The following is a 24,558-nucleotide window of genomic DNA, read 5'->3' on the forward strand; positions in this document are numbered from 1 at the left end:
TGGAGTCAGAAAAACCTGGATACAGTCTTCATTCTACCTTGGACACCTCATTTAACTTCTCCAAGCTTTAGTTTTTATATCAGTAAAACAGAGCTACCATTATTTACTTCACAGAGCTGTTTTGTTTTGAAGGATAATGTATGGTTTCTTGCTCACTGCCTAGCAGATGAGGTGCTTAATAAATTATATTGGTGAAATCCCCTTTTCCCCAGCTTTATTTTTTTATGTGAAAGGATCCCCACTGAAGAACATGACCTTGTAGCCTCACCACTCAACCTTCAAGGGCAGCTGGGGTGAGTTAATTTCAGACTAGTAAATTTAGCAAAAGTATTGAGTGAGGCACATGTGGCTCAGCCCCTCCTTTCTTTATTGAAGAGAGTGGGGAGAGGGTAGTTTAGATCTTTTCAATGAAGCTCTATGACAATATGCATTCTCCTGGACCCTCAGCCGTAGGGTAAGCCGACAGACCTGTTCTCCTGAACTAGTGGGTAACTCTAACTCCAGGGCAATTTGGCAAGCCTTGAAGCCAGCTCTGTACCATGCCCTCCAATATCACCCTTTCAGTAATAAATATCTCTTTTCATCTCTTTCTGGCTAACTCCTGTGTCCATATCTTCATTGGCTCGGACTCTGGAGAAGGATGATACTATCTGCTAGCCTCTTACACTCTACCCGTAGTTAATTATTATCTCAACAATGAACTGGATCATTTCTCCTTCTTTCTATGTCCACGGCCCAGAGAAAATACAACACTGACAGGCACCCCTTCCACTTACTGTAGTTCTCTGCCAGGACAGGCACCAGACCGCACTGGCCCGCTGTGTAGATGAAGCCGCCATCCAAAGTCATGGCATCAGCCTCTCCTTTCTGAAGTTAAGAAATAAATCAGTAGCACAACAGTGAGGCCATTTCCTGTCTCACTGACTCTCAGAGGTATCTCTCTTTGGCTTTATGTCACATGTCCTTTTGATTCATCAAATCATGGATCACCCAAAACTTCTGCCATTTCACCACAGGGTTTAGAAAACTGGACATGTTGACCCAGGAATAAGTGCCCAACCCAGATCCTGCTCCCTGGCATCTCTGACCTCTCATTAGACCCATCTTGAGTACTGGACATGCCCTCACCACGCTTTCTTTGTGACCACTGTCACTCAACAATCTACATGGCCAGACTCAGGGGTTGTATTTACTATGTTTCTTTTTTTTTTTTTAAGATTTTATTTATTTATTTATTTGAGAGAAAGAGAGTACAAATGGGGAGGAGCGGGGGGCGGCGTATGGGAGGGGGAGAGATCTCAAGCACATTCTCAAGCTGAGCGCGGAGATCAACATGGAGCTCAATTTCACCACCCCGAGATCAGAACCTGAGCCGAAACCAAGAGCTGGACATGCAACCAACTGAGCCACCGAGGCGCCTCTGTATTTACTATGTTTCTATGGAATTTCTTCTTCTGTATGGTGGAGTTCAATTCTGTTCCCATAATCCCATTAGCACTATACTCAGAGCCCTGGCACAACAAAGACTTGCAATAAACAATTTCTCTAATTAAATAATTCATTAATAATTAACTTATTTTAATCAATGAAATTTTCCAACAACAGAGCAAAAAATGTATACTTACAGTGATAGATAAGATCATTGAGATAAAAACAAACAGATACATACTCACTCTTGGCTTTTGACCCATTAACTGTCCTTCTAGAAATCGATCTTAAAACAGTAGCAACTATACAAACAAAATCTTACCAAGCCTTTACTATGTGCCAGGCCCTTTCTAAACATCTTACAGTGATTACCTCATGTATTCCTCACAAAATCCAATAAGGTAGGTACTATAATTCTTCCCCTTTTATACATTAGTGAAGTAAAGCAGAGGGAAGTTAAATAATTTCTCCAATAGATGCTCACTAAAACTAAAACTTAAACAGTTTAATTCCTTAGCTTCTGCTCATAACCAGTATACCACATGGCCTCCTGAATCAGACTATTCTGAAGAACACATACCTAAAAACTATTCTATACACATTCTTTTTCATCCATAAAATGGGTTCATAGGCTCTTTGTGAGGATTAAATGAGTTAATGCAGGATGCCTGGGTGGCTCAATAGGTTAAGGATCTGCGTTTGGCTCAGGTCATGATCCCAGGGGCCTGGGATCAAGTCCCACATCGGGCTCCTTGCTCAGCGGGGAGTCTGCTTCTCCCTCTCCCTCTGCCTGCCGCTCCCTCTGCTTGTGCGCTCTCTCTGACAATAAAGAAATAAAATCTTTAAAATAAATAAATGAGTTAATGCAAGTTAAGAGCTCATAAACATGTTTGGCACATAGTAAGTAACTTCCAAAATATTAGCTATTATTATTATTAAAGATATACCCAGAAATATTGAGGTTATAGAACAAAAATCTTCAATCCCATATTATCTACAATAGCAAAGGATTTGGAAATAATTCAAATGTAGACATTGAGAAATCAGTTCAATAAATTGAGGCAGAAATATTGGTGGAATATTGTGCAGCCATTAAAAACATTTTAAATGAATATTCCATTACCTAAGAAAGTGCACCTACTGTGCTGACTTTAAATAACAACAATAGATAACATTTATTGACCACATACTATATGCTAGGCAATGTCCTGAGCACTCAAATTCATCTAATCCTTAAAACTGACACGTTTAGGAGACTGTATAAATTGCAAGATCTTAGTGTATGGGTTAGCCCCAGGAAGGTTTATCAAAATAAAGATCTTAGGGGCGCCTGGGTGGCTCAGTCGTTAAGCATCTGTCTTCGGCTCAGGTCATGATCCCAGGGTCCTGGGATCGAGCCCCATGTCGGGATCCCTGCTCGGCGGGAAGCCTGCTCCTCCCTCTCCCACTCCCCCTGTTTGTGTTCCCTCTCTCGCTGTGTCTCTCTCTGTCAAAAAAATAAGATCTTTATTTTTTTTTTTAAGATTTTATTTATTTATTTGAGACAGAGAGAATGAGAGAGAGAGAGCACATGAGAAGGGGGAGGGTCAGAGGGAGAAGCAGACTCCCTGCCGAGCAGGGAGCCCGATGCGGGACTCGATCCCAGGACTCCAGGATCATGACCCGAGCCGAAGGCAGTCGCTTAACCAACTGAGCCACCCAGGCGCCCAAAATAAAGATCTTATTAAAGAAGAATGTGTGTCTCCTGAGTTTGTCAATTTTTTAGTCTTTTATTGTAAATTTATTTTTCTAATCACAAAAATATCTGCTCATAGAGAAATGGAAAGTTAATGACACAACTTCATAACTCAGAAATTATGTGGTAATGATCTCTGAGTTAGAAAGTTGTGAATGATCTTATCTTTCATTTCACTTCCAGCATATAATATTTTTATCACCAGAAAAAAAATTATATTTACAACTCAAGGACTGAGGTTGATTTGCTTTCACAATCCACAGGGGCCCTGACCACCCCCTGGGATGTCACCCCCCTTCCTGCATCTCCTGGGTAGGACAATACTCAGAGCTCCAAGGACTCCAGAGCTGACCCAAGGAGTCTGGGTCTCAGGCCAGCCTGAGCTACAGGGGCACATTCAGTAGAGTTGGGTGGGGCTTTGGAGGGTGGGTGCATTTTAGCCTCATGGCCAACAGGAAGGCATGGGAAGAGGGCAGAGAGGCCACATGTCTGGGTGTCCAAGCCCAGCTGTGGAGGTGGGGCCCTCCTTACTGCGATGGTGGCGATGCAGTCCTCAGTGGTCTCCTCTATGGTGCACTGTAAGGCACCACCGCTTAGGACGCTCCACTCATCACACTTGACCCTCTCATGGTGGCCCACTGCACACCACAGCACCCTCTGGGTGTCTTCCACACCTAGGACAGGTGGAGAAAAGCCAGGCATCCAAAAGAAGTCCGGAGATGTGTCTGGGAGCTTAGTGCCACTGGCTACAGAATGGCTGTCCAATGGGGCCCTCACTGACAGCAGCAAAGTGGATATGTCTCATGCCCATATCATTGCTCATTCCTGTCTATCACCCTCCAGGAGAAATGGGGAGCTTGGTACTCAGAAAGAGTAGTGAAGGCAGAGCAGTTCCCCACCCTCCTGACCTCACCTCCTTGAGTATATCCTCCTGAGGGGAACACTTTCTGAGCACCAGAAGGTCAGGACCTTCCAGAGTTTGCTCTGACAGGACTAGGTTCTCCCAACAGTAGCATTCCCCAGTTGGTAGTCATGTGTTCTCCTTTGGGTGAGCCTGATTGCTCTCCCCCTCACCCAATGTCTGATCACCACAGTATGCCCACATCTAACACAGTGACTTTTGTGGATGCTCATTAACTATTGGTTGACTAAATGAAAACAAAAGGAAAGAAAGAAGGAAAGAAGAAATGAACCATAGGGATCTAGAGGAAGGCAAGGGTTGGATTAATACCCTCTGAAATTCTAGTTTCACTCCTGGTAGTGGCAGAGGACATGTCCCCACTTCAGTTTGGGATGTGCTATTTTTCCCTGTCATATAGACCTGCCACTGGGTGGGGTGACCCTGGTTAATACACAGGAGCAAGAACCATCATTACTTCAAGCATCATTACTTTAATCTGAAGATCTTCAAAAACCTTTTGTGATCTCATAGTTCAGGCCTTTTCTCCAGCTCAGCAGAAAATCCTCTCACTAACCAAGTGCAGTTGGTAGCTCCCTTGGGCTCCATGGGCCAGTGAAGTTTGGGTGAGGTGACGCTTGCAGGCACTGGGAAAGCCTCTCTGGCTTTCCTGCTCTACTTTGCTCCCAGGACTTTACACACCTATCCTCTGATGCTGAATGGCAGCAAAATATTCGTATCCCACGTATAGCTTGGCGTCCATCTTAGGAGGGACTCTTAAAAACCCATCGGTATCATCTGTAAACAGCAAGTCCTTCCCATGAGGAGAGGCAAAGAGCTGGAATTCTGTCGACTTGTCTTTTCCAAAATGTTCCTGTTCAAAGGATAAAAGAAACAGAGAAGGAGGGAAGCTGGCATAGCAAGGGAAAGGGAAAACAAACCCAAAACCAGACAAGGAAAACTGGAAGAGAGAAAATATGAACACCCGAGAGCTAAGACAAAGCACCCAGCCCACCAAAACCCCTGTGGTTCCCAGGGTTCTCCTGCCTCTCTCCAGGGAATGCTTTACCCAAATCCCAGCTAGTTGGCCATAAGCAGCTTCACGGAAACAGCCAGGGGCGGTTCCCCGAGTTCCACACCAAGAGGTATGGTTGCCATGTGCCAGGCAGCTGCCCTTCTCCAGTGGCATATTCCCACAGGGCAGGCAGTGAAGTCTGCCTCACTCCTGGCCAGCCGACTGTCCCAAGTAGCTCTGGTGGCCTTCATCCCAGAACGGCTGGTGGTCCAACACCTGCCACTGAGCCTGGAGGTCAGGAGCCCTGGGCTCCTCTCTGACCTCAGGCCTACCACTGAAGGACCAGCTGGGAACTTTCTGGCCTCCAAAACATGGAAGGGCCCTTTGTCTACAACTCCCACTAACTGGCCCAAAGCCATTCCTGACTATGGCACCTATTCCCAAGTTCTTTCCAATGTCTGTCTGCTTTTTGCTTTTGTGGTGGCTCTACGTGAAATGTCACCTGCTGCCCTCCCTGGCAAATACCCGCCTTCCTAGGGGTACACACAGCTTTCTTCCCAGGGCTCAAGAATCTTCCTAGATATACCCTGCAACTCAGTTCCTGTCCTCTACAAAGTACACAATCCATGTGCCCAAGGTTGGACCATTTCATCTGGTGATAATTTGTATGTGTACTCATCATGTCCCCCACACGTCTGGAAGCAACTCAAGGGCAAGTCCCTGTCCACTTCATCTCTGAATCCCCAGTGCTGAGCAGAGAGCACTAATAGAGAAGGGACAGGGAATGAATGACAGCTGGCCAGGAGAGGCCGCCACCAACACCAGACAGAGACATGATCATGGCCAGGGAACCTGCCACTGAGGGAAGTGAGGAGGGCAGGATCACATGCCAGTAAGATAATAGGGGAACACTCCATGGAGGAGGGGCATCTACCCCATATCCTGAGGACCCCTTTAGAACTGAAAAGAAAAAAAATGGAGCAATGAGGCACTTCTATGGAGTCTTTGGTCCATGGAGTCGATGACGCCAAGTGAGGGGTTCATGGCCTCTGCTGTCTATAACACACAGACTGAGCGGTTTCTCAGTGAAGCAGATGATGTTTGACATGGTTCCTGTCTGATACCCAAAAGAACTTTCAGAGTGGCTAGAAGGGAATGTAAGAAAATGCCCCAAATCTAAGCAGGGACCCCTCCATACACACACAAAGCAGGAAGTGAGGATGGAGGGTGGGAATACCTGGGCCTGGTTGAGAACCTCCCAGATCAAGTCGTCTTTGCCCCCCACGTTTCGAGCCACGACGGCATGAGAAGGGAAAAGGCCCAGGTTGCACTCCCTGTATTTATCCACAGGCATCCGGCTGTTGTCCAGGCAGAGCAACTCATACCGGTCACGGTCAGTCCTGTTTGCCAGGTTCTCTGCAGGAGGAAAGCCCAGATGAGCCAACTGCAGGCAGAACCATGAGCTGTGGTCCCTGCTGCTCCCTGAATCACAGACTCTTTGACCTTGTTGTAATAACTTTCTAGGCCCTGCTCCTGCCCAGGTGCCACTTAAGCAAGCCAAAATCTAGATGACTTTTGTGTTCTTATAAATGCTCCACTTGACCAGAAGCAAAGTATATTCAGTCAGCCAGTCCCCAAACACAAAGCCAACTCTGGGCCTCTCACCCCAGACAAGGTTGACTGTGTGGCCCCAGCCATCAGATACTTTGTGTTTGTCTCTTCCTCTTCTTTGTCCTATAGAAGCTCCCTGCCTTCTGCCCCATTTTGCAGTTCTCCAAAACGAGACTGTCCACTTCGTGAAATGTTCAAGTTTGTTTGTATCACCTAATTTGTCTCCTTTAGTAATTTTTTTAACAACCCAAAGAGACTGAAAGAGAATCTTTTCCAAATACATTTTATACCTATGAGGAACCCGAGGCCTCAGGAGGCAAAATGACTGGTTCCTACTGCAGATAGACACGAGGCTGGGGAGGCACGCTTGCCCAGGTCCCTTCCAGGTATCCACACATATCTGTAACTCTGCTGATATGGATGATGATATTTTCTGAGCATTCACAGCACAGCAAAGATTGTCCCGAAGGCTCTCCATGCTCTGTTTTATTTAATCCTCATAGCAACCAGGGGAGGCCAGTAATAGGTTGATCCCATTCTAGAGATGAGGAGACTTAGACTCAGAGACTGAAAGTGACTTGTCAGCCAGTGTGAGGCTGATGCATCGCCATGTTAGGACAGCCCGGGTCCCCCTATTACAGTGGCACTACCCGCCTGGAGGCAGAGCTTGCTGGGGAAAGCTGGGGGAAGAGTTGAAGGAGGCCTAGAGGCCCAGTCAGCGTACTCTATAGGTACAAAGACCAGAAAACCTTGTGAGGAAAACAGGCTCTTTGGTTCCCCTGGTCTAGGTATTCAAAGGTATTCTGGGTTGAATTGTGTCCCCCCAAAATTCCCATGTTGAAATCTGAATCCCCAGTACCTCAGAATGTTGCCTTACTTGGAAAAGAGTCATTGCAGATGTCACTAACTAAGATGAGGTCATACTAGAGTAGTGTGGGCCCCTAATCCAGTATGACTGGTGTCCTGATACAAAGGACACACACACACACACAGGGAGAATGCCATGTGAAGGGAAAGAGGTAGAGTGAGGTGATGTGACTACAAGCCAACAGATACTAAAGATGGCCGACAAACCACAAGAAACCAGGGGAGAAGCAAGGAACCTCCAGAAGGAACCAACCCTACCGACACCTTGATCTTGAACTTCTAGCCTCTTGAACTGTGACAAATTGCTGTTGCTTCAGGCACCCAGTTTGTGGTACTTTGTTATCACAGCCCTAGCAAACTCATAGAGGTTTGTGGGGTTCATATATTCTCATACTGAAAAGAGAAGGAGTACAATTAGAGTTCTTGTGAATGGTTACAAGTTTAGTTATGTATGTTGTAGAGAAAATACTCTTTAAATCTTTATATTGAAAGAAAAAATTTAAATGATTTAGTAATGTCAGATTTAAATTAAAAGATTCAATATGATTTCCTAGCTTCAGAAAGAAAGAACTTTTCGACATCAGTCACTCAGGGGTCCAGTGGTGGAAGTAGCTCCCCACCAACACTCGTTTGTGCCCCAAAAGCCTGGTGGGTAGTCATAAACTGCTACTTAAAAGGCAGTGAGTGATCTTATATATTAGCGGACAAGTGACTTTCAGCAAAAATAAACCAGGACGTTCTGGGACAACCTGGTGTTTTCAGAAAGTGAAGATGTTTTCAAACACGTCAGGGTGAGTGTTAGAAGATGCTGCCCACTGGCAACATAACTGCACTCACTGGAGCGACCAGAAGAAACAACAAGGACAAGGATCTGGAACAACTTGATTCTAGGAGATGAAACCCCTAGATGACCCCACTAATTAAATGTACTGATAATAAGACAGTCCTCGATTGCCAAAATGCTAACAAACCAGGTCAGTGTGTAATAATGAAGCAACAGTGAATTGTGAATGGCTGAACAAGGGAACAAAGGACACCGAGCTCCTATTTCATGCTAGAAAAAGACACTAGGTTGTAAGGAACTAAGGCCCATAAAAAAAAAAAAAAAAAAGTGATGACTTTAAATTTCCCTTGAGGTAGCAGACATTTATCTCAAAAATGAACCTAGCATACTGAATATACATTTGGTTTAAACATCTTGAGTGATACAAGTGTATTCTGTATCTGATAGAAATTTAATTGGTTACAAAACAAAACCCAAATTCTGTAACTTCAACTTGTCTGAGATTTATGTTGTTTTTTTCTTTCTTTCTGATAAATTGGCCAAAACTCTTGAAAGGTTTTTTAAAAAAAAAAAAAAGAAAAAAAGAAATATATTTTTGTCCACAGTAATAATGCTTTTGCAACACATCTAATTGAAGATGTGCTAATAAGTTCTGAAATCATTATAATTTGTTTGTTTAAGGTATTTATAGGATTTAGGAACCATTTACAATGAAGCATTCAGGAGAGTGTGATTACATTTGAAATGGATATTGCAGTGGCTAAGAGAATTGAATTATTAAAACTTGCCTCATTTTATTAATTGGTAAATACTCTTTAAATGTTCAGAAAATTTGTTTAGTAGATTTACAGACTGAACAAATTGAACACTAAACAAAGTACGAATAACAGAAATGGTTTTTGTACAGAAGCTCTCCTTTTTTTTTTTTTAAATCTTGCCATTAGTGGATGTAGTATGTTATTTGAGGAGACTAGTAGTTCAGAAACTCTCCCATTTCATTAACGGTCTTGTCATCACCCATCTCTAGATGTAAGGAAACCGTCCGGCAGGAACCAGTTGCCCTGGCCAGTATGGTTCATGTGATTCTTCCTCCATCCAGCACTTACCAAACACTGTCATATGCCTCACGAAGGCCACATCCCCTACACCATCCTGCAGACACCTGAGGAACAGGACAGCAGGTGTCAGGCCAATCCCCATGATTTGAGCTCACCCCTGCCCCATGCAACCCCTCTGAGGCTCTGCCCTGACCACTGGCTCACAGGGATTTGCCCACAGTTGCCCAGGCTTCAGTGTGTCCTCAGAGGCCATGGCCCTATCTGAGGGGCCTTTGTACTCCCACAGCCAACCTGGGTCTGAAGCAGGCAGGAGCTCTGTAAATCACAACCCAGGTAACTGTAGGGAGGGATGATGTGAGGGCAGGACCCTCACCTTCCCCTTCAAAGGCAACCTAAAGTGACTGGGTTTTGGGTTTTTTTGTTTGTTTGTTTGTTTCTTTTAATAAAGCCTAATACAGAGGATAAAAACTTAGGATAGCCTTGGATTCCTGGACAGTTTTGTTCTGGTTTTGAGCAGTAGCCTTGTCTCTTACAGATGTGGAGAGGTGCCTGCAGGGGGCTGAGAGGGAGGTGGAGAGAGGCAGGCACATGTTCACGACACAGGGAGATGCTCAGGGAGAAAGAAGCAAGCTGGGGAGGTCCTGGCCTTTGGCCCAGCTGGAAGCCCAAGCCTGTGTCTGTGAATCCCAGAGTCCCAGATACAGTTTTGTCCCTTCAGCCCTCCTTGGTCCAGGAGGGTAACATACAGACCCTAGGCTGTAGGGAGAGAAGAGGGGCTCCCGCACAGAAGACTGTTCCTCAGGATGGTTAGGAGTGAGGGCAGGCCACGGGAGGCACTCAGGACCCTGGGTTTCACACTGACACCCTAGGTGGTCTGGGCAGGCCCTGTCCACTCCCTGTACCTTAGTGTCCCTGCCATCAGAGTGAGGAGGAGTGGGGGATTGGGGGGGCGTGTCCCCACTCACTTGAAGGCGCCTGTGTAGCCGAAGTATGGTTCCTGGAAGGAGCAGGCACACTTGTTTGTCCCTTTCCCTGCACACAGTTGACACAGCTTGGGGAACACCTCCCTGTTCGCACAGGGTACACAGCTGCCGGAGAAGAACTGGGCCATTTCTGCTGTGGCTGCTTAACACAGACATAAGGACCTCAAGGCATGAACCGGCTGGGGGCCTCCAGGTTGCACATGTGTGGGAGTGAGTGGCCCTATGTGAGAGCCCGTGAGGCTGCACACACTTCCCAGGACCATCCTGAGGAAGCAGATGAGCAGAGGTGGCCGACAGTGCCCGTGGCTGAGGAAGTGGACGGCCCAGGGTCCCCATGTGTTCAGGTATCACACTAATGTGTGGGCCTGGGGCTCCAGCCCACCAGATGCTTCCTGGCTTGTCCACTCGAGACACGAGGGCGGCTGACCTACACGGAACCAAGCTGCAACCCCAGGACCACTCACCTTGTTAACTCACCATGGAGGCTCTAAGTGCGGCAGGCAGAACCCCAGACACTGCGGGAACTCCGACCATCCTTCCTTACCTCAGGACATGGTCCCATCCACTCCTCTCCCCTTTGGGTCCAGGGGCTGTGGTAGTTTGTGGGGATTTCTCTTCCAGGAATCCATGGGAGGGGGTTGGGATAACTTGCCCGGTGGTGGGTAAGGGGGTGTGCCAACAGCCACCTCACAAGCTTTCACACAGACATCCAGCAGTGTCTGACATTGAGGCGAGGGAGGCCCCAAGAATGGGCACACAGAGTCAGAGCTGTGGCCCAGGCTATAGCCCTCCATCTGACCCCAGCAGCCCCCTGTCCCTATTACAGGCAAAACATGAATGCTGCAGAGTCGGCAGGCCTCAAAAGCACAGAAAGATTTGGCCATCATCTCCCAAGGGCTAAAGGGGCTCCCTAGGCTCGCTTGGCTCATCATAACTGAACAAGAAGTACACACACACAAAAATCATGGCTCCAGGCCACTCCTCCCTTCTTGCCCCCATCCCAAGCCCTTACCCCAGGCACAAAGGCCTGACTGCTGGTGGTATGGCTATAATCCCTAGTGAGCCTTCCTGGGAAGCCAGAGGGAGTTCCTGTTTGTCGTGAGCCTAAGCGACCTTCCCTGTCAAGCCAAACCACCGGGGTTACAATGAGTATGGGGCTGTCGGGAGCTCAGAGACCAAGGTACCTTTGCTGAGAGAAGACTCAGCTGCCAGTTCCCAGGTGTTGCTGCTGCAGCAAACCCAGCTAACCACATTTAAAGCAGGTTGTCCTCACCCCATCTTGCAGTTCATGAAACTGATACACCTGATAGTGACTGTATGGCCCCACTACAATCCCTGTGGGCGACTGGAGTAGGAGCCCTGCCTGAGGGCACCCAGCCTTAGCCAGCTTACCTTCTTTAACAGAGTCAGAAGGAAAAAGTATCTGGATGGGGATGTACCACCCAGCCGACCATCCTAGGCCCGTGTGGCAGGACCTCTTGCCTTGGAGCTGTTTCAGCTGGAAGTCACTGCCCTTCTCCACCATGGCCACAGCATAATGGGAGGTGTGTGGATCTGCAAAGGAGCAGAGAGAAAGAAGGGCTAAAGGAAGATACCACATTGTCACTAGCGCATCTTCCAGAGTGTGTGCAATGGCCAACTTTAGGGAATCCTAGGATCTCCACCATTCCCTGGTGAACAGGTAGAAAAGGAAAAGAAAAAAGCCTTTGATTAACGGGGTGGGGGGGTGGGGGAGGCTTTTCAAGGCAATAAACACTAGTGTCTTTCTTCCAGCCCCTCCAAGCCAGTAGAGACATGGGGGTGGGGGCCACCAGCTATTACAGGGCCTACAGGGCTTTCTCAGGGAGATCTTCAGCTCCCAGTCATTGTGATGTTATTCTGTCTCTCCAAAGGCTTTTCTCCCTTCTCTGCTTCTCCGTCTGCAGCCCAGACACAATGGTGAAGGCCTGAGAGGACGGATGCAGGGGAGACCCCAGGATTTTGCCAGGGCTCTGGAAGTTGGAGTCTGATTGAGGTGGGCTGTGCTCTCACACACACTGATGACACTAACGGACGAGTATGGAGAGGAGGCAAAGCCTTATTCTTCACCGCCCCCCCTCCCGCCCCCTGCAAACCTCTCTTCATGGCATTCACAGACCCATGTTCTGTAGCACCTGCAGGGGACTCAGCACAGGGAAGAGCCTGTCCAGGTCTGTGTGTCTCCAGAGATGGGCCTTCCAATGGTGCAGCCCCACTGGGTAGGCAATGGACCCCAGACAGCCCTATCCCCCTCTTATCTAGCAGCACCAAGGGTACTTCCACCTAGATGCACACAGTTCACAGCTTCCCAGGGAGAGTCAACATTCCAGCCCTTGTGGGGCAGTGTAGATGACAGCCTCCTTCGATCCAAAGAGCTCCAGCAATTCTGTTTCCTTCAGGTGCAATGTTGACAGAGACCCTGACTTCTCCCTGATGGCTGCAGTGTCAAATCAGAGACCTGGGGCCCCAGGGAGAACGCACCAATTTTTGATCCATGGAATTCTGCCACGACAGGCTTCAGGTTGAAGGGGGGCAGGCTCGCTTCAAGCACAAAACCTGCTTCGAGGGTCACAGCATCTGCTTCATTTGCCTGAAAGAGAAGAGACCAGACCATGAACGGAGCCCTTAACCTAGCCCTCTGCCAGGGATGTTTGACCCATAGATACTTGCATGGGTCAGATCTCCTTCCCTCCCCAGTGTTTGCTCAAAGGTCACCTTCTCATCGAGGCTCTTTACAACCGTATCTTAAAACTTCATGCATGAATGCTGGATCCCCCTTTGTTTTTTCCTTAGCGCTTATCAACCACCTGACAAACTTTCATTGTTTACAGCTTGCCTTCCTCTTTGGAATGTAAGCTCCACCAAGGTGGGGACACGTGTGTGTGTGTGTGTGTGTGTGTGTGTTTCTTTCTAAGGTTCCTACTGTACCCAGAGAAGCACCTTCTACAGGTAAGTGTTCAATAAACATTTGCTGGATAAGTGAATGAGTGAATTGTCAAATATTTCTATCCATAAGAAGTCATGGTTTGCACTCACACATCTGGATTCCCTCTTCAAGTATGTCAGTCAGCCCAGCATTCCTTCCTTCTTGTGAGAAGCAGCAACCTCCCAGCCTCTTCTCAGAAATGAGATTGGATCATTTCTCAACCCATCATGGAAATCATTTTTTAAATTCATTTATTAATTGACGTTTGAAGTAACTAGGCTTTTTCTGAATTTAGTGTTGCATTTCTATATACTTGCCTCCTTTTTCCCCATCCCATCTTTTTATTACACATGTATTCACACTTATGTATTTACATATGTATGTATTATATATAATTAATACTCTGTTGGTTGCGTGTATCAGAACCCAACTTAAATTGATTTGAGAAAAGGAAGGAGTTAGTATAAAGGTAAAAGGACAAGAAGGCCACTGGGCCTAGTGAACACCATCAAGGTCAGAAGCAATTACAGACATGGGTTTCAGTTCACACCCATGGGCTCCAGGTCGAGACTGAGGTTCTAGATTGTTCTTGCTCTTCCCCCACTTTACATACATCTTCCCTTCCTGGCAGCCTCCTCCTCAAGCTCCAAGAGCAGATGCAAAGACAGTACTGTTATAGAGAAGTTTAACCTGCTCCCACGATTGTGTAAGGTCAAATTCTTGTAACAAATCATTCTCCATGAATTAGAGAAAAATAAATAAATAAGTTTGTGTGCATATTTATGACTCTTACTGAATATTTCCAAATTGTTTTCCAGAAATGACATAATTTATCATTTATTATGCCAACAGCAATGTATCCTAATGTCACAGAAACCTACCAGAAAGAAATGCTATCATTTAAGAGATGTTATTACATTTCTAGGTATAAACTGTTACTTTAAGAAATGGCTTTATTTGCATTTATTTGCATTTTTTTTTAAAGATTTTATTTATTTATTTGACAGAGAAAGACACAGCGAGAGAGGGAACACAAACGGGGAGTGGGAGAGGGAGAAGCAGACTCCCTGCCGAGCAGGGAGCCCGATGTGGGACTCGATCCCGGGACTCCAGGATCATGACCTGAGCTGAAGGCAGTCGCTTAACCAACTGAGCCACCCAGGCGCCCTATTTGCATTTGATTATTAAAAAGGATGAACACTTTTCCTTTACGGTTTATATTATTTATTAGTTACAATTTCTTTTCTGTGAATGGTTTGTGTATAGCTTGATATTCTTAAGCATTTCTTATAAATTTAAATGCCATCTTTATCTAGTTTTTGCGCTATGGTGTTTTGTCATAGCTGAGGTGAATATATTTTTAGATGCTTAAGGCTTTAAAAAATTTTTTGTCAGAGATTTATAATTTTTCATTTCCAAATTTATCTACCTCTGCAATTTATCTTGTGATGTCTATCTATATTAGTCAAATTGAGTCAAACTGAAAGCTTGTTTTGGTATATGGATTAAACATTTCACTTGTTTTTTTTGCTAAATAGTTACCCAGTTGTCCAACTAAAGAATCTTTTCTCAGCCATTTGTTTAGAAAGTTTGCCTTATCATACATATCTATGTAAATCTACATGTATCTTACCTAAATTTATTAAACCTAGGGCCCTAGTGCCCTGATGTTGGATATCGATCATAGTTGACATCTGTATCATATCACATAGACAAGTAGATGGATGAATGTATGTAACTAAATGTGTGAATTTTGTTCTCTTCCAGGTCTCTTACATCTACACTAGGACCCTGGTCTCTGTAACACTGCTATTTTTATATTTTATAGTTTCAGGTAGGCCTCAGCCACTCCCTTGCTAATTTTCTTTTTCATAATACTATTTATATTCTCATCCATGTGCTTTTTCTTAGGATTTTATCATTATTCAATTGATTCTTTTTAAAAAGACTGTATTTTGATGAAAATTATATTAAACTTATTCTTTGGGAAAATACGCAAGTATATGATAATTTAGTCTTCCCATTTAGGAATATGGCATATGTTTTAATTCATTAATAAATATTGTTCATTTGTTCTAGACTTTTGTATTATAACAATCTTGCAGATCTCTCCTATGATTTTTTTCCTGAAATGTTTTTCTACTATATTATAGAATATATTATAATATAATAGAATTACAGTATATTGTTTTAAATGAAAATAAGTCACAATTTTGGGCAACTTTCCCCCAACTAATGACCATTGATACACAACAATGACATTGTGATATGTTTATCTTTTGCCAAACTAATTTATTCATTAATAAATAATTATAGTAATATTTTTCTTGACCCCATTGTACATTCCAGGCATGCGATCATCTGAAAATATTGATATTTTATTTGTGTCTTTCTATATCATATGCATTTTGTATCTTATTGCATTACTGGGAAATTCCAAAAACAATGTTAAGTAATAACAGTAACACTATAGCTTCTTGTTTATTTCTGACTCTTTATGGATTTCCAGTGCAAATCTGGCTTTGCTTTATGGCAGGCATTTTTACTGAATCCTTCTTTATTAGTCATTTAATTACTATTACTGTTTTTACTATTAATGAATGTTGAGCACCTATATTTTTCTCTACACACAGTCCCTGTACTTTCAGGTCTTCAGCTTATTTCTTTCTCGTCTAAAGCATTGTCTAGTTCCTATGGGAAGAAAGTTGTTCTGAAGCAATAAAAAATAACAAGCCCCAGAAAAAGGAAGTATAGATTTTCTTCCACTCTCCTGTAGGCAGCTGCAACTTACCATAATGGCCTTGATACATTCAAGGTGAGAGGTTCTCTTCACACAGGTGACGTGAGGACCATCCACTGGAAGGACTCTTTTCATATTGTCACTGAAACTGGAGCACTTACTGGCCTCATGATCTGAGATGGTGCACCACCTCACAGTTTTCCCAGGGACAGCCAAACACAGCCCTAGGGGACAGAGGCCAGAGGGGTAAGGGACCCACAGCACTCATCTTTCTTTGCTGGTAGAAGAGGTGAAAGGTAAAGGGTTGGCTGAGTAGGATAGACAAAAATTGGGTTGGCTGCATGGCTCACATGAATTCTCAACTCCCATTTCTTTGATTGTGTCTTTCCCCTTGGAGAAAAAAAGCCAAAAGCATCCCCCAAAAGTCAAACACAGAATTATCATATGACCCAGAAATCCCACTCCTCAGTATATAACCCAAAGAATTGGAAATGGGTACTCAAATACACATACACAAATATTCATAGCAGCACTATTCACAATGGTCAAAAAAGGCAGAAACAACCCAAATGTACATCAATGGATGAATGGATAAACAAAATATGGTGTATCCAAACCATGAAATATTATTCTACCATAAAAACAATGAAGTACTGCTATATGCTACACATTGATGAACCTCAAAAATAATATGTTAAAGGAAAGAAGCCAGATATAAAAGGCTACACATTATATGATTCCACTTACATGAAATATCTAGAGTAGGTAAATCTATAGAGACAGAAAACAAACTGGTGGTTGCCAGGGGCTGGGGGAGAAGGGAATGGGTACTGACTGCTTAATGGGTACAGGATTTTCTTTTGGAATGATGAGACTATTTTGGAATTAGACAGAGATGGTAGTCGCACAACACTGTGAATAACTAAATGCCACTGAATTGTACACTTTTAAATAATTGATTTGATGTTAGTGAATGTCACCTCAGGAAAAATGATAAAAGAAACCTATAGGAAGGAATCTTGAGCCTACCGATTTAGTCTTTCTTTTGACATTGGATACTCTAACCTTACATGGCACTAATTGCCGGGGCATTAAAATCACTGCACGTTTATTTCACTGGCATTTTAAGCTATAGTAATAAGCGTAGAGAATATTACAAAGGCAAAATGCTCTTTACAAATCTGTAGTATTTGAGCCAAAAGTTATTTTAAATAAAATCTAGAGGATGAAAGTTACAACAGTAGCAGGTCCTTGTTTTTGATGAAGTCCAGTATATTTGAATTACCCAAGTCTGTCTGACTCCAAAATCTGTACTGCCTTTTAACTGTAAGTAGGAAATATCAACAGAAATGGGACAGGAGATGCCAAATTACCTTAGACAGAATCCCATACGAAAGACAGAATGACAAATGGAGCCCCTCAACCCTATCTGAAAAAGTCTTCCATAGTAGAAGCCCAGGGAAGGGAGAGCAAGCTAGGGAATGGAACTCTAGAGGCCATGTGCCCTTGTGCAGAATAGAAACGTTTGGAGTATTAGCTTACATTTGCATTTGGAGCCTTTCAAAGCATGTTTACTCTGCTTGCTAATATAGATTGCTAAAACATTTTGTGCTTAGAACAGTACAGACAATACAACTCTATAAATGAAAATAGCTTTGTAAGCTGGTTAAGTTATACAAAGAGCTACTGTATCCAGCTACAGTTTTTTAACTTATACAAAGAGCTACTGTATCGAACTACAGTTTTTTTCTCTTTCAAAGGTATGCACTTTCGGGGAAAGTCTTCTTGAAAGTCTATATTTTCAGTCACCACTGTGCTTATGTCCAAATGACTAAAACTAGTTTCTGCACTTCTAACTTCTTTTTTAAGTGTGAGTGTAAAACAGGGTGAATGAAGTTTGTATTGTAAGGGGAAAAGTGAAAGTCGTGTCAGAAACACAGTATTAAAACACAGAACTAACCAAAAGCAAAAAAGAAAAAAGAAATATACAACACAAAACAAAAAAACCAAAGGCAGGATGGACTTCTGCTTCCGCCTATGAAAGAGTAACTGATATGGGACTTGCCCTAGTACTTTAGACAACTTAAAAAAAAAAATGTGGAAAAAACATATAAAAAAGAGTTTTAAAATAGTGGACAATGGGCAAAAGAAAGCCAGAGTAGCAATAGTTACAAGGGACAAAATAGACTTTGAAACACAGCTGTAACAAGAGACAAAAAGGACACTATGTAATAATAATGGGAACAATCCAAAAGAGCATATAACAATTATATATATTAATGCACCCAATACAGAAGCATCCAGATACATAGAACAGTTAATAACAAACATGAAAGAATGAATAGATAATATAATCATAGTAGGGGACTTTAACACCCCCCTTACATTGATGGAAAGATCATTCAAACAGAACATCAACAAGGAAACAGTGGCTTTAAAGGACACAGTAAACCAGAAGGACTTAGTAGATATAATCAGAACATTCCATCCTAAACCAGAAGAATACACATTCTTTTCAAGTGCACATGGAACATTCTCCAGGATAGATCACATATTAGCTCACAAAACAAAACAACTCAACAAATTCAAGAAGATCAAAGTCATACCACGTGTCTTTTCTGACCAAAATGCTATGAAACTAGAAATCAGCCACAGGAAAAAAACTGAAAAGACCACAAATACATAAAGTTAAAGCATACTACTAAACAATGAATGGGTCAACCAGGAAATAAAAGAAGAAATCAAAAAGTACATGGAAACAAGTGAAAATGAAAACACAACAGTCCAAAACCTCTGGGATGCAGCAAAAGTGGTTATAAGAAGGAAGTTGATATATTGCTATACAGGCCTACCTCAAGAAAGAAAAAATCTCAAATAAACAACCGAAACTTACACCTAAAGGAGCTAGAAAAAGAACAACAAACAAAACCAAAAACTAGCAGAAGGAACGAAATAATAAAGATTAGAGCAGAAATAAATGATGTAAAAACTAAAAAAAAGAACAGATCAATAAAACCAGGAGCTAGTTCTTTGGGGAAAAAATTTTTAAAAATTCATAAACCTCGGGCGCCTGGGTGGCTCAGTTGGTTAAGCGACTGCCTTCGGCTCAGGTCATGATCCTGGAGTCTCAGGATCGAGTCCCGCATCGGGCTTCCTGCTCAGCAGGGAGTCTGCTTCTCCTTCTGACCCTCCCCCCTCTCATGTGCTCTCTCTTTCTCATTCTCTCTCTCAAATAAATAAATAAAATCTTTAAAAAAATAAATAAATAAAAAATAAATAAATAAATAAAAATTCATAAACCTCAAAAAATAAAAATAAAAAAATAAAAAATAAATAAAAATTCATAAACCTCTAACCAGACTTATCATGAAAAAAAGAGAAAGGACTCAAGCAAATAAAATCACAGATGAGAGAGAAAAATGACAACCAACACCACAGAAATACAACCATAAGAGAATATTACGAAAAACTATGGGATGCCTGGGTGGCTCAGTCATTAGGCAACTGCCTTCGGCTTGGGTCATGATCCCGGGGTCCTGGGATCGAGTCCCGCATCTGGCTCCTTGCTCAGAGGGGAGCCTGCTTCTCCCTCTGCCTGCTCTACCTGCCACTCCCCCTGCTTGTGCTCTCTCAAATAAATGAAATCTAAAACAAAAAAAAAGAAAAGAAAAGAAAAACTATATATCAACAAATTGGACAACCTAGAAGAAATGGATAAATTCCTAGAAATGGATAACTACCAAAACTGAAATAGGAGGAAATAGAAAATTTGAACAGACTGATAACCAGCAAAGAAATTGAATCCATGATCAAAAAACTCCCAACAAGGGGCGCCTGGGTGGCTCAGTCATTAAGCGTCTGCCTTCAGCTCAGGTCATGATCTCAGGGTCCTGGGATTGAGCCCCGCATCAGGCTCCCTGCTCAGCGGGAAGCCTGCTTCTCCCTCTCCCACTCCTTCTGCTTGTGTTCCCTCTCTCGCTATAGCTCTCTCTGTCAAATAAATAAAATCTTAAAAAAAAAAAAAAACTCCCAACAAACAAAAGTCCAGGACCAGATGGCTTCACAGGTGAATTCTACCAAACAGTTAAAGAAGAGATACTACCTATTCTTCTGAAACTGTTCCAAAAAATAGAAAAGGAAGGAAAACTTCCAAAATCATTCTATGAGGCCAGCATTACCCTGATACCAAAACCAGATAGACACCACACACACAAAAAAAGAGTACAGGCCAATCCCTAATGAACATACATGCAAAAGTTCCCAATAAAATACTAGCAAACTGAATTCAATAATACATTAAAAAAAAACATTCACCACAATCAAGTGGGATTTATTCCTGGGTTGCAAAGGTGGTTTAATGCTTGCAAATCAATCTACACGAGATGATACATCATATCAACAAGAGAAAAGATAAAAACTACATGATCATTTCAATAGATACAGAAAAAGCATTTGACAGGTGCCTGGGTGGCTCAGATGGTTAAGCGTCTGCCTTCGGCTCAGGTCATGATCTCAGGGTCCTGGGATCGAGTCCCGCATCGGGCTCCCTGCTCCTTGGGAGCCTGCTTCTCCCTCTGCCTTTCTCTCTTGCTCTGTCTCTCATGAGTAAAAAAATTTAAAAAAAAAAATCTAAAAAAAAAAAAAGAAAAAGCATTTGACAAAGTACAACATCCATTCATTAAAAAAAAAACAACAACACCTCAACAGGACACTTGGGTGGCTCAGTCAGTTAAGCATCTACCTTCAGCTCAGGTCATGATCCCAGGGTCCTGGGATCGAGTCCTGCACTGGGCTCCTTGCTCAGCAGGGAGCCTGCTTCTCCCTCTGCCTGCCATTCCCCCTGCTTGTATTCCTTCTCTCTCTCTCTGACACATAAATAAATAAAAATCTTAAGAAAAAAAAAAACCTCAACAAAGTAGGTTTAGAGGGAACATACTTCAACATAATAAAGGCCATTTATGAAAAACCCACAGCTAACATCATCCTTAATGGGGAAAAACAGAGCTTTTTCACTAAGGTCAGGAACAAGACCAGGATGTCCACTCTCATGACTTTTATTCAACATAGTACTGGAAGTGCCAGCCACAGCAATCAGACAGCAAAAAGAAATATAAGTCTTCGAAATTGGTAAGGAAGAAGTAAAACTGTCACTATTTGCAGATGACATGATACTATATATATAGAAAACCCTAAAGCTTCTGCTAAAAAAACTGCTAGAACTGGTAAACAAATTCAGTAAAGTCATAGGATACAAAATCAATGTACAGAAATCTACTGCATTTCTATACACCGATAATGAAGCAGCAGAAAGAGAAATTAGGAAAACAATCCCATTTACAATTGCACCCAAAATAATAAGATATCTAGGAATATACCTAACCAAAAAGGTGAAAGACCTGTACTCTGAAAACTATAAAACACTGATTACAGAAATTGAAGATGACACAAAGAAATGGAAAGACATCAACACTCATGGATTGGAAGAACAAATATTGTTAAAATGTCTGCACCGCCCAAAGCAATCAACACATTTAATGCAATCCCTATCAAAATACCAACAGTATTTTTCACAGAACTAGAACAAACAATCCTAAAATTTGTATGGAACCACAAAAGATCCCCAGTAGCCAAAGCATCTTGAGAAAGAAAAGCAGAACTGGAGGCATCACAATTCTGGACTTCAAGTTATATTACAAAGTTGCAGTAATCAAAATAGTATGGTACTGGCACAAAAACAGACACATAGATCAATGGAACAGAATAGAAAACCTAGAAATAAACCCATAATTATATGGCCAATTAATCCTTGACAAAGCAGGAAAGAATATCCAACGGGAAAAAGACACTCTCTTTAACAAATGGTGTTGGGAAAACAGGACAGCAACATGCAAAAGAATGAAACTGGAGCACCTTCTTACACCATACACAAACATAATTTCAAAATGGATTAAAGACCTAAACATGAGACCTGAAACCATAAAAATCCGAGAAGAGAACACAAGCAGTAACTACTTTGACATCAGCCATAGGAACTTCTTTCTAGATATGTCTTCTGAGGCAAGGGAAACAAAAGCAAAAATACACTACTGAGACTATCAAAATAAAAAGCTTCTGCACAGAGAAGGAAACAATCAACAAAATTAAAAGGCAACCTATGGGGCGCCTGGGTGGCTCAGTCATTAAGCGTCTGCCTTTGGCTCAGGTCATGATCCCAGGGTCCTGGGATCGAGTCCCGCGTCGGGCTCCCTGCTCGGCGGGAAGCCTGCTTCTCGCTCTCCCACTCCCCCTGCTTGTGTTCCTGCTCTCGCTATCTCTCTGTCAAATAAATAAATAAAATTAAAAAAAAAAAGGCAACCTATGGAATGGGAGGAGAATTTCGAAATCATATATCTGATAAAGGGTTAGTATCCAAAAAATATAAAGAACTTATACACCTCTATACCTCAAAACCAAATAATCCAATTAAAAATTGGCAGAAGGGGTGCCTGGGTGGCTCAGTTGGTCAAGCATCTGTCTTTGGCTCGGGTCGTGATCCCAGGGTCCTGGTATCAAGTCCTGCTTCAGGCTCCCTGTTCACTGAGGAGCTTGCTTCTCCCTTTCTTGCTCCCCCTGCTTGTGTTCTCCCTCTCTCTCTCTCTGTCAAATAAATAAATAAAATCTTTTTTAAAAAAAGGGGCAGAAGACATGAACAGACATTTCTCCAAAGAAGACATCCAGATGGCCAACAAACACGTGAAAAGATGCTCAACATCACTCATCAGCAGGGAAATGCAAATCAAAACTACAAGGAAATATCACCTCACACCTGCCAGAAGGGCTAAAATCAAAAACACAAGAAACAACAAATGTTGGCGAGGATGTAGAGTAAAAAGGACACGCGCAGTGTTGGTAGGAATGCAAACTGGTGCAGCCACTGAGGAAAACAATATGGAGGTTCCTGAAAAAAGTTAAAAATAGAACCACCCTACAATCCAGCAATCACATTACTGGGTATCTACCCAAACAATACAAGAACACTAATTCAAAGGGATACATGCACCCCTATATTTATAGCAGCATTATTTACAATAGTCAAGATATGGAAGCAGCCCAAGTGTCCATTGATTGATGAATGAATAAAGAAGATGAGATAGATAGATAGAGGAATATTATTCAGCCATAAAAAAGAAGGAACTCTTAAAAAATGAAATCTTGCCATTTGCAAGGACATGGATAGAGCTAGAGTATAAAGCTAAGCAAAATGAATCAGAGAAAGACAAATACCATATGATTTCACTCAAATGTGGAACTTAAGGAAGAAAACAAACAGGCGAAGGGGAAAAAATGAGAGAGAGAGACACAAAGCAAGAAACAGACTCTTAATTGTAGAGAACAATCTGCTGGTTACCAGAGAGGAGAGGGATGGGGGGATGGGTGAAATAGGTAATGGGGATTAAGGAGTGCACTTGTGGTGATGAGCACCAGGTGATGTATGGAGTTGTTCAATCCTATATTGTACAAATAAATAAATAAAATTTGAAAGACATTATTAGAAACTCTCTAAAATGAAGCTCAGAGAGGGGGAAAAAAAGAGTTTGAAAAATGAATAAAAAGAGCCTCAGTGATCTAACATATATGTAACTGCAGTCCTAGGGAAAAAGGGGGAAAGGGGCATGAAAAAATATGTGAAGAAATATTTGCCCAGAATTTTTCCAAATATTATGAAAACTATAAACTCATAGTTCTAGAGCAACCAGGGAAAAGAGACAAATTAAGTATAGAGGAACAAAGATAATAAATATCACAGACTTTTTGTCAGAATCCACACAAGTCATAGACAATGGAATAACATCATCAAGGTGCTAAAATAAAAGTAACCTGCTAACTGGGGTGCCTGGGTGGCTCAGTCTATTAAGCGTCTGACTCTTGATTTTGGCTCAGGGTCATGATTTCAGGGCCCTGAGATCAAGCCCCTCATAGGGCTCCATGCTCAGCAGGGAGTCTGCTTGTCCCTCTCCCTCTGCTCCTTTCCCCCACTCTCTCTCTCTAAAATAAATAAAATCTTTTAAAAATAATAAAGTAAAGTAAAATGAAATAAAATAAAATAAAGCAGGAAGGCCAGAAGCGGAAGTTCTCACACCCTACCACTCCTGGTCAATTGTAAACCCCGACAGGAAGAGAGGTACCCTGCATTCCTAACAGGAAGAAGCCTATACTTTACTACCCCAGCAGGAAGAAGAGATTTTCTCTTTGCCTGGCAACAGCCCAGCTAATGGGAGACTGTCACAACTCGATCAATGAAAACCAACTACACTTAGAATTCCCAGTTTATGCCAATGGATTTTTTTTTTAAGATTTTATTTATTTATTTGACAGAGAGAGACACAGCGAGAGAGGGAACACAAGCAGGGGGAGTGGGAGAGGGAGAAGCAGGCTGCCCGCTGAGCAGGGAGCCCGATTCGGGGCTTGATCCCAGGACCCTGGGATCATGACCTGAGCCAAAGGCAGACGCTTAA

At 42.8% G+C, this 24,558-nt stretch overlaps 1 protein-coding gene across 2 annotated transcripts in view; it reads right to left on the minus strand.

Annotated features, from left to right (window-relative positions):
* Positions 1 to 24,558, minus strand: part of LOC110570737 (inhibitor of carbonic anhydrase-like) — a 42,043-nt gene that overhangs the window by 13,295 nt on the left and 4,190 nt on the right. Inside the window, exons 2-10 of one of the 2 annotated variants that reach the window (XM_021678776.1) lie at positions 16,115 to 16,287; positions 12,879 to 12,987; positions 11,772 to 11,933; positions 10,362 to 10,521; positions 9,445 to 9,500; positions 6,314 to 6,492; positions 4,764 to 4,935; positions 3,695 to 3,837; positions 777 to 867 (exon numbers count right to left, since the gene is read on the minus strand). In XM_021678776.1, the coding sequence (XP_021534451.1) occupies positions 777 to 867; positions 3,695 to 3,837; positions 4,764 to 4,935; positions 6,314 to 6,492; positions 9,445 to 9,500; positions 10,362 to 10,521; positions 11,772 to 11,933; positions 12,879 to 12,987; positions 16,115 to 16,287 (1,245 nt within the window). The remainder of the gene's footprint in view (positions 1 to 776; positions 868 to 3,694; positions 3,838 to 4,763; positions 4,936 to 6,313; positions 6,493 to 9,444; positions 9,501 to 10,361; positions 10,522 to 11,771; positions 11,934 to 12,878; positions 12,988 to 16,114; positions 16,288 to 24,558) is intronic. The other variant, XM_021678777.1, reaches the window with a different exon arrangement.

This window comes from Neomonachus schauinslandi, chromosome 1, assembly GCF_002201575.2.
Source record: "Neomonachus schauinslandi chromosome 1, ASM220157v2, whole genome shotgun sequence".
In the NCBI taxonomy this organism is placed as follows: domain Eukaryota; kingdom Metazoa; phylum Chordata; class Mammalia; order Carnivora; family Phocidae; genus Neomonachus; species Neomonachus schauinslandi.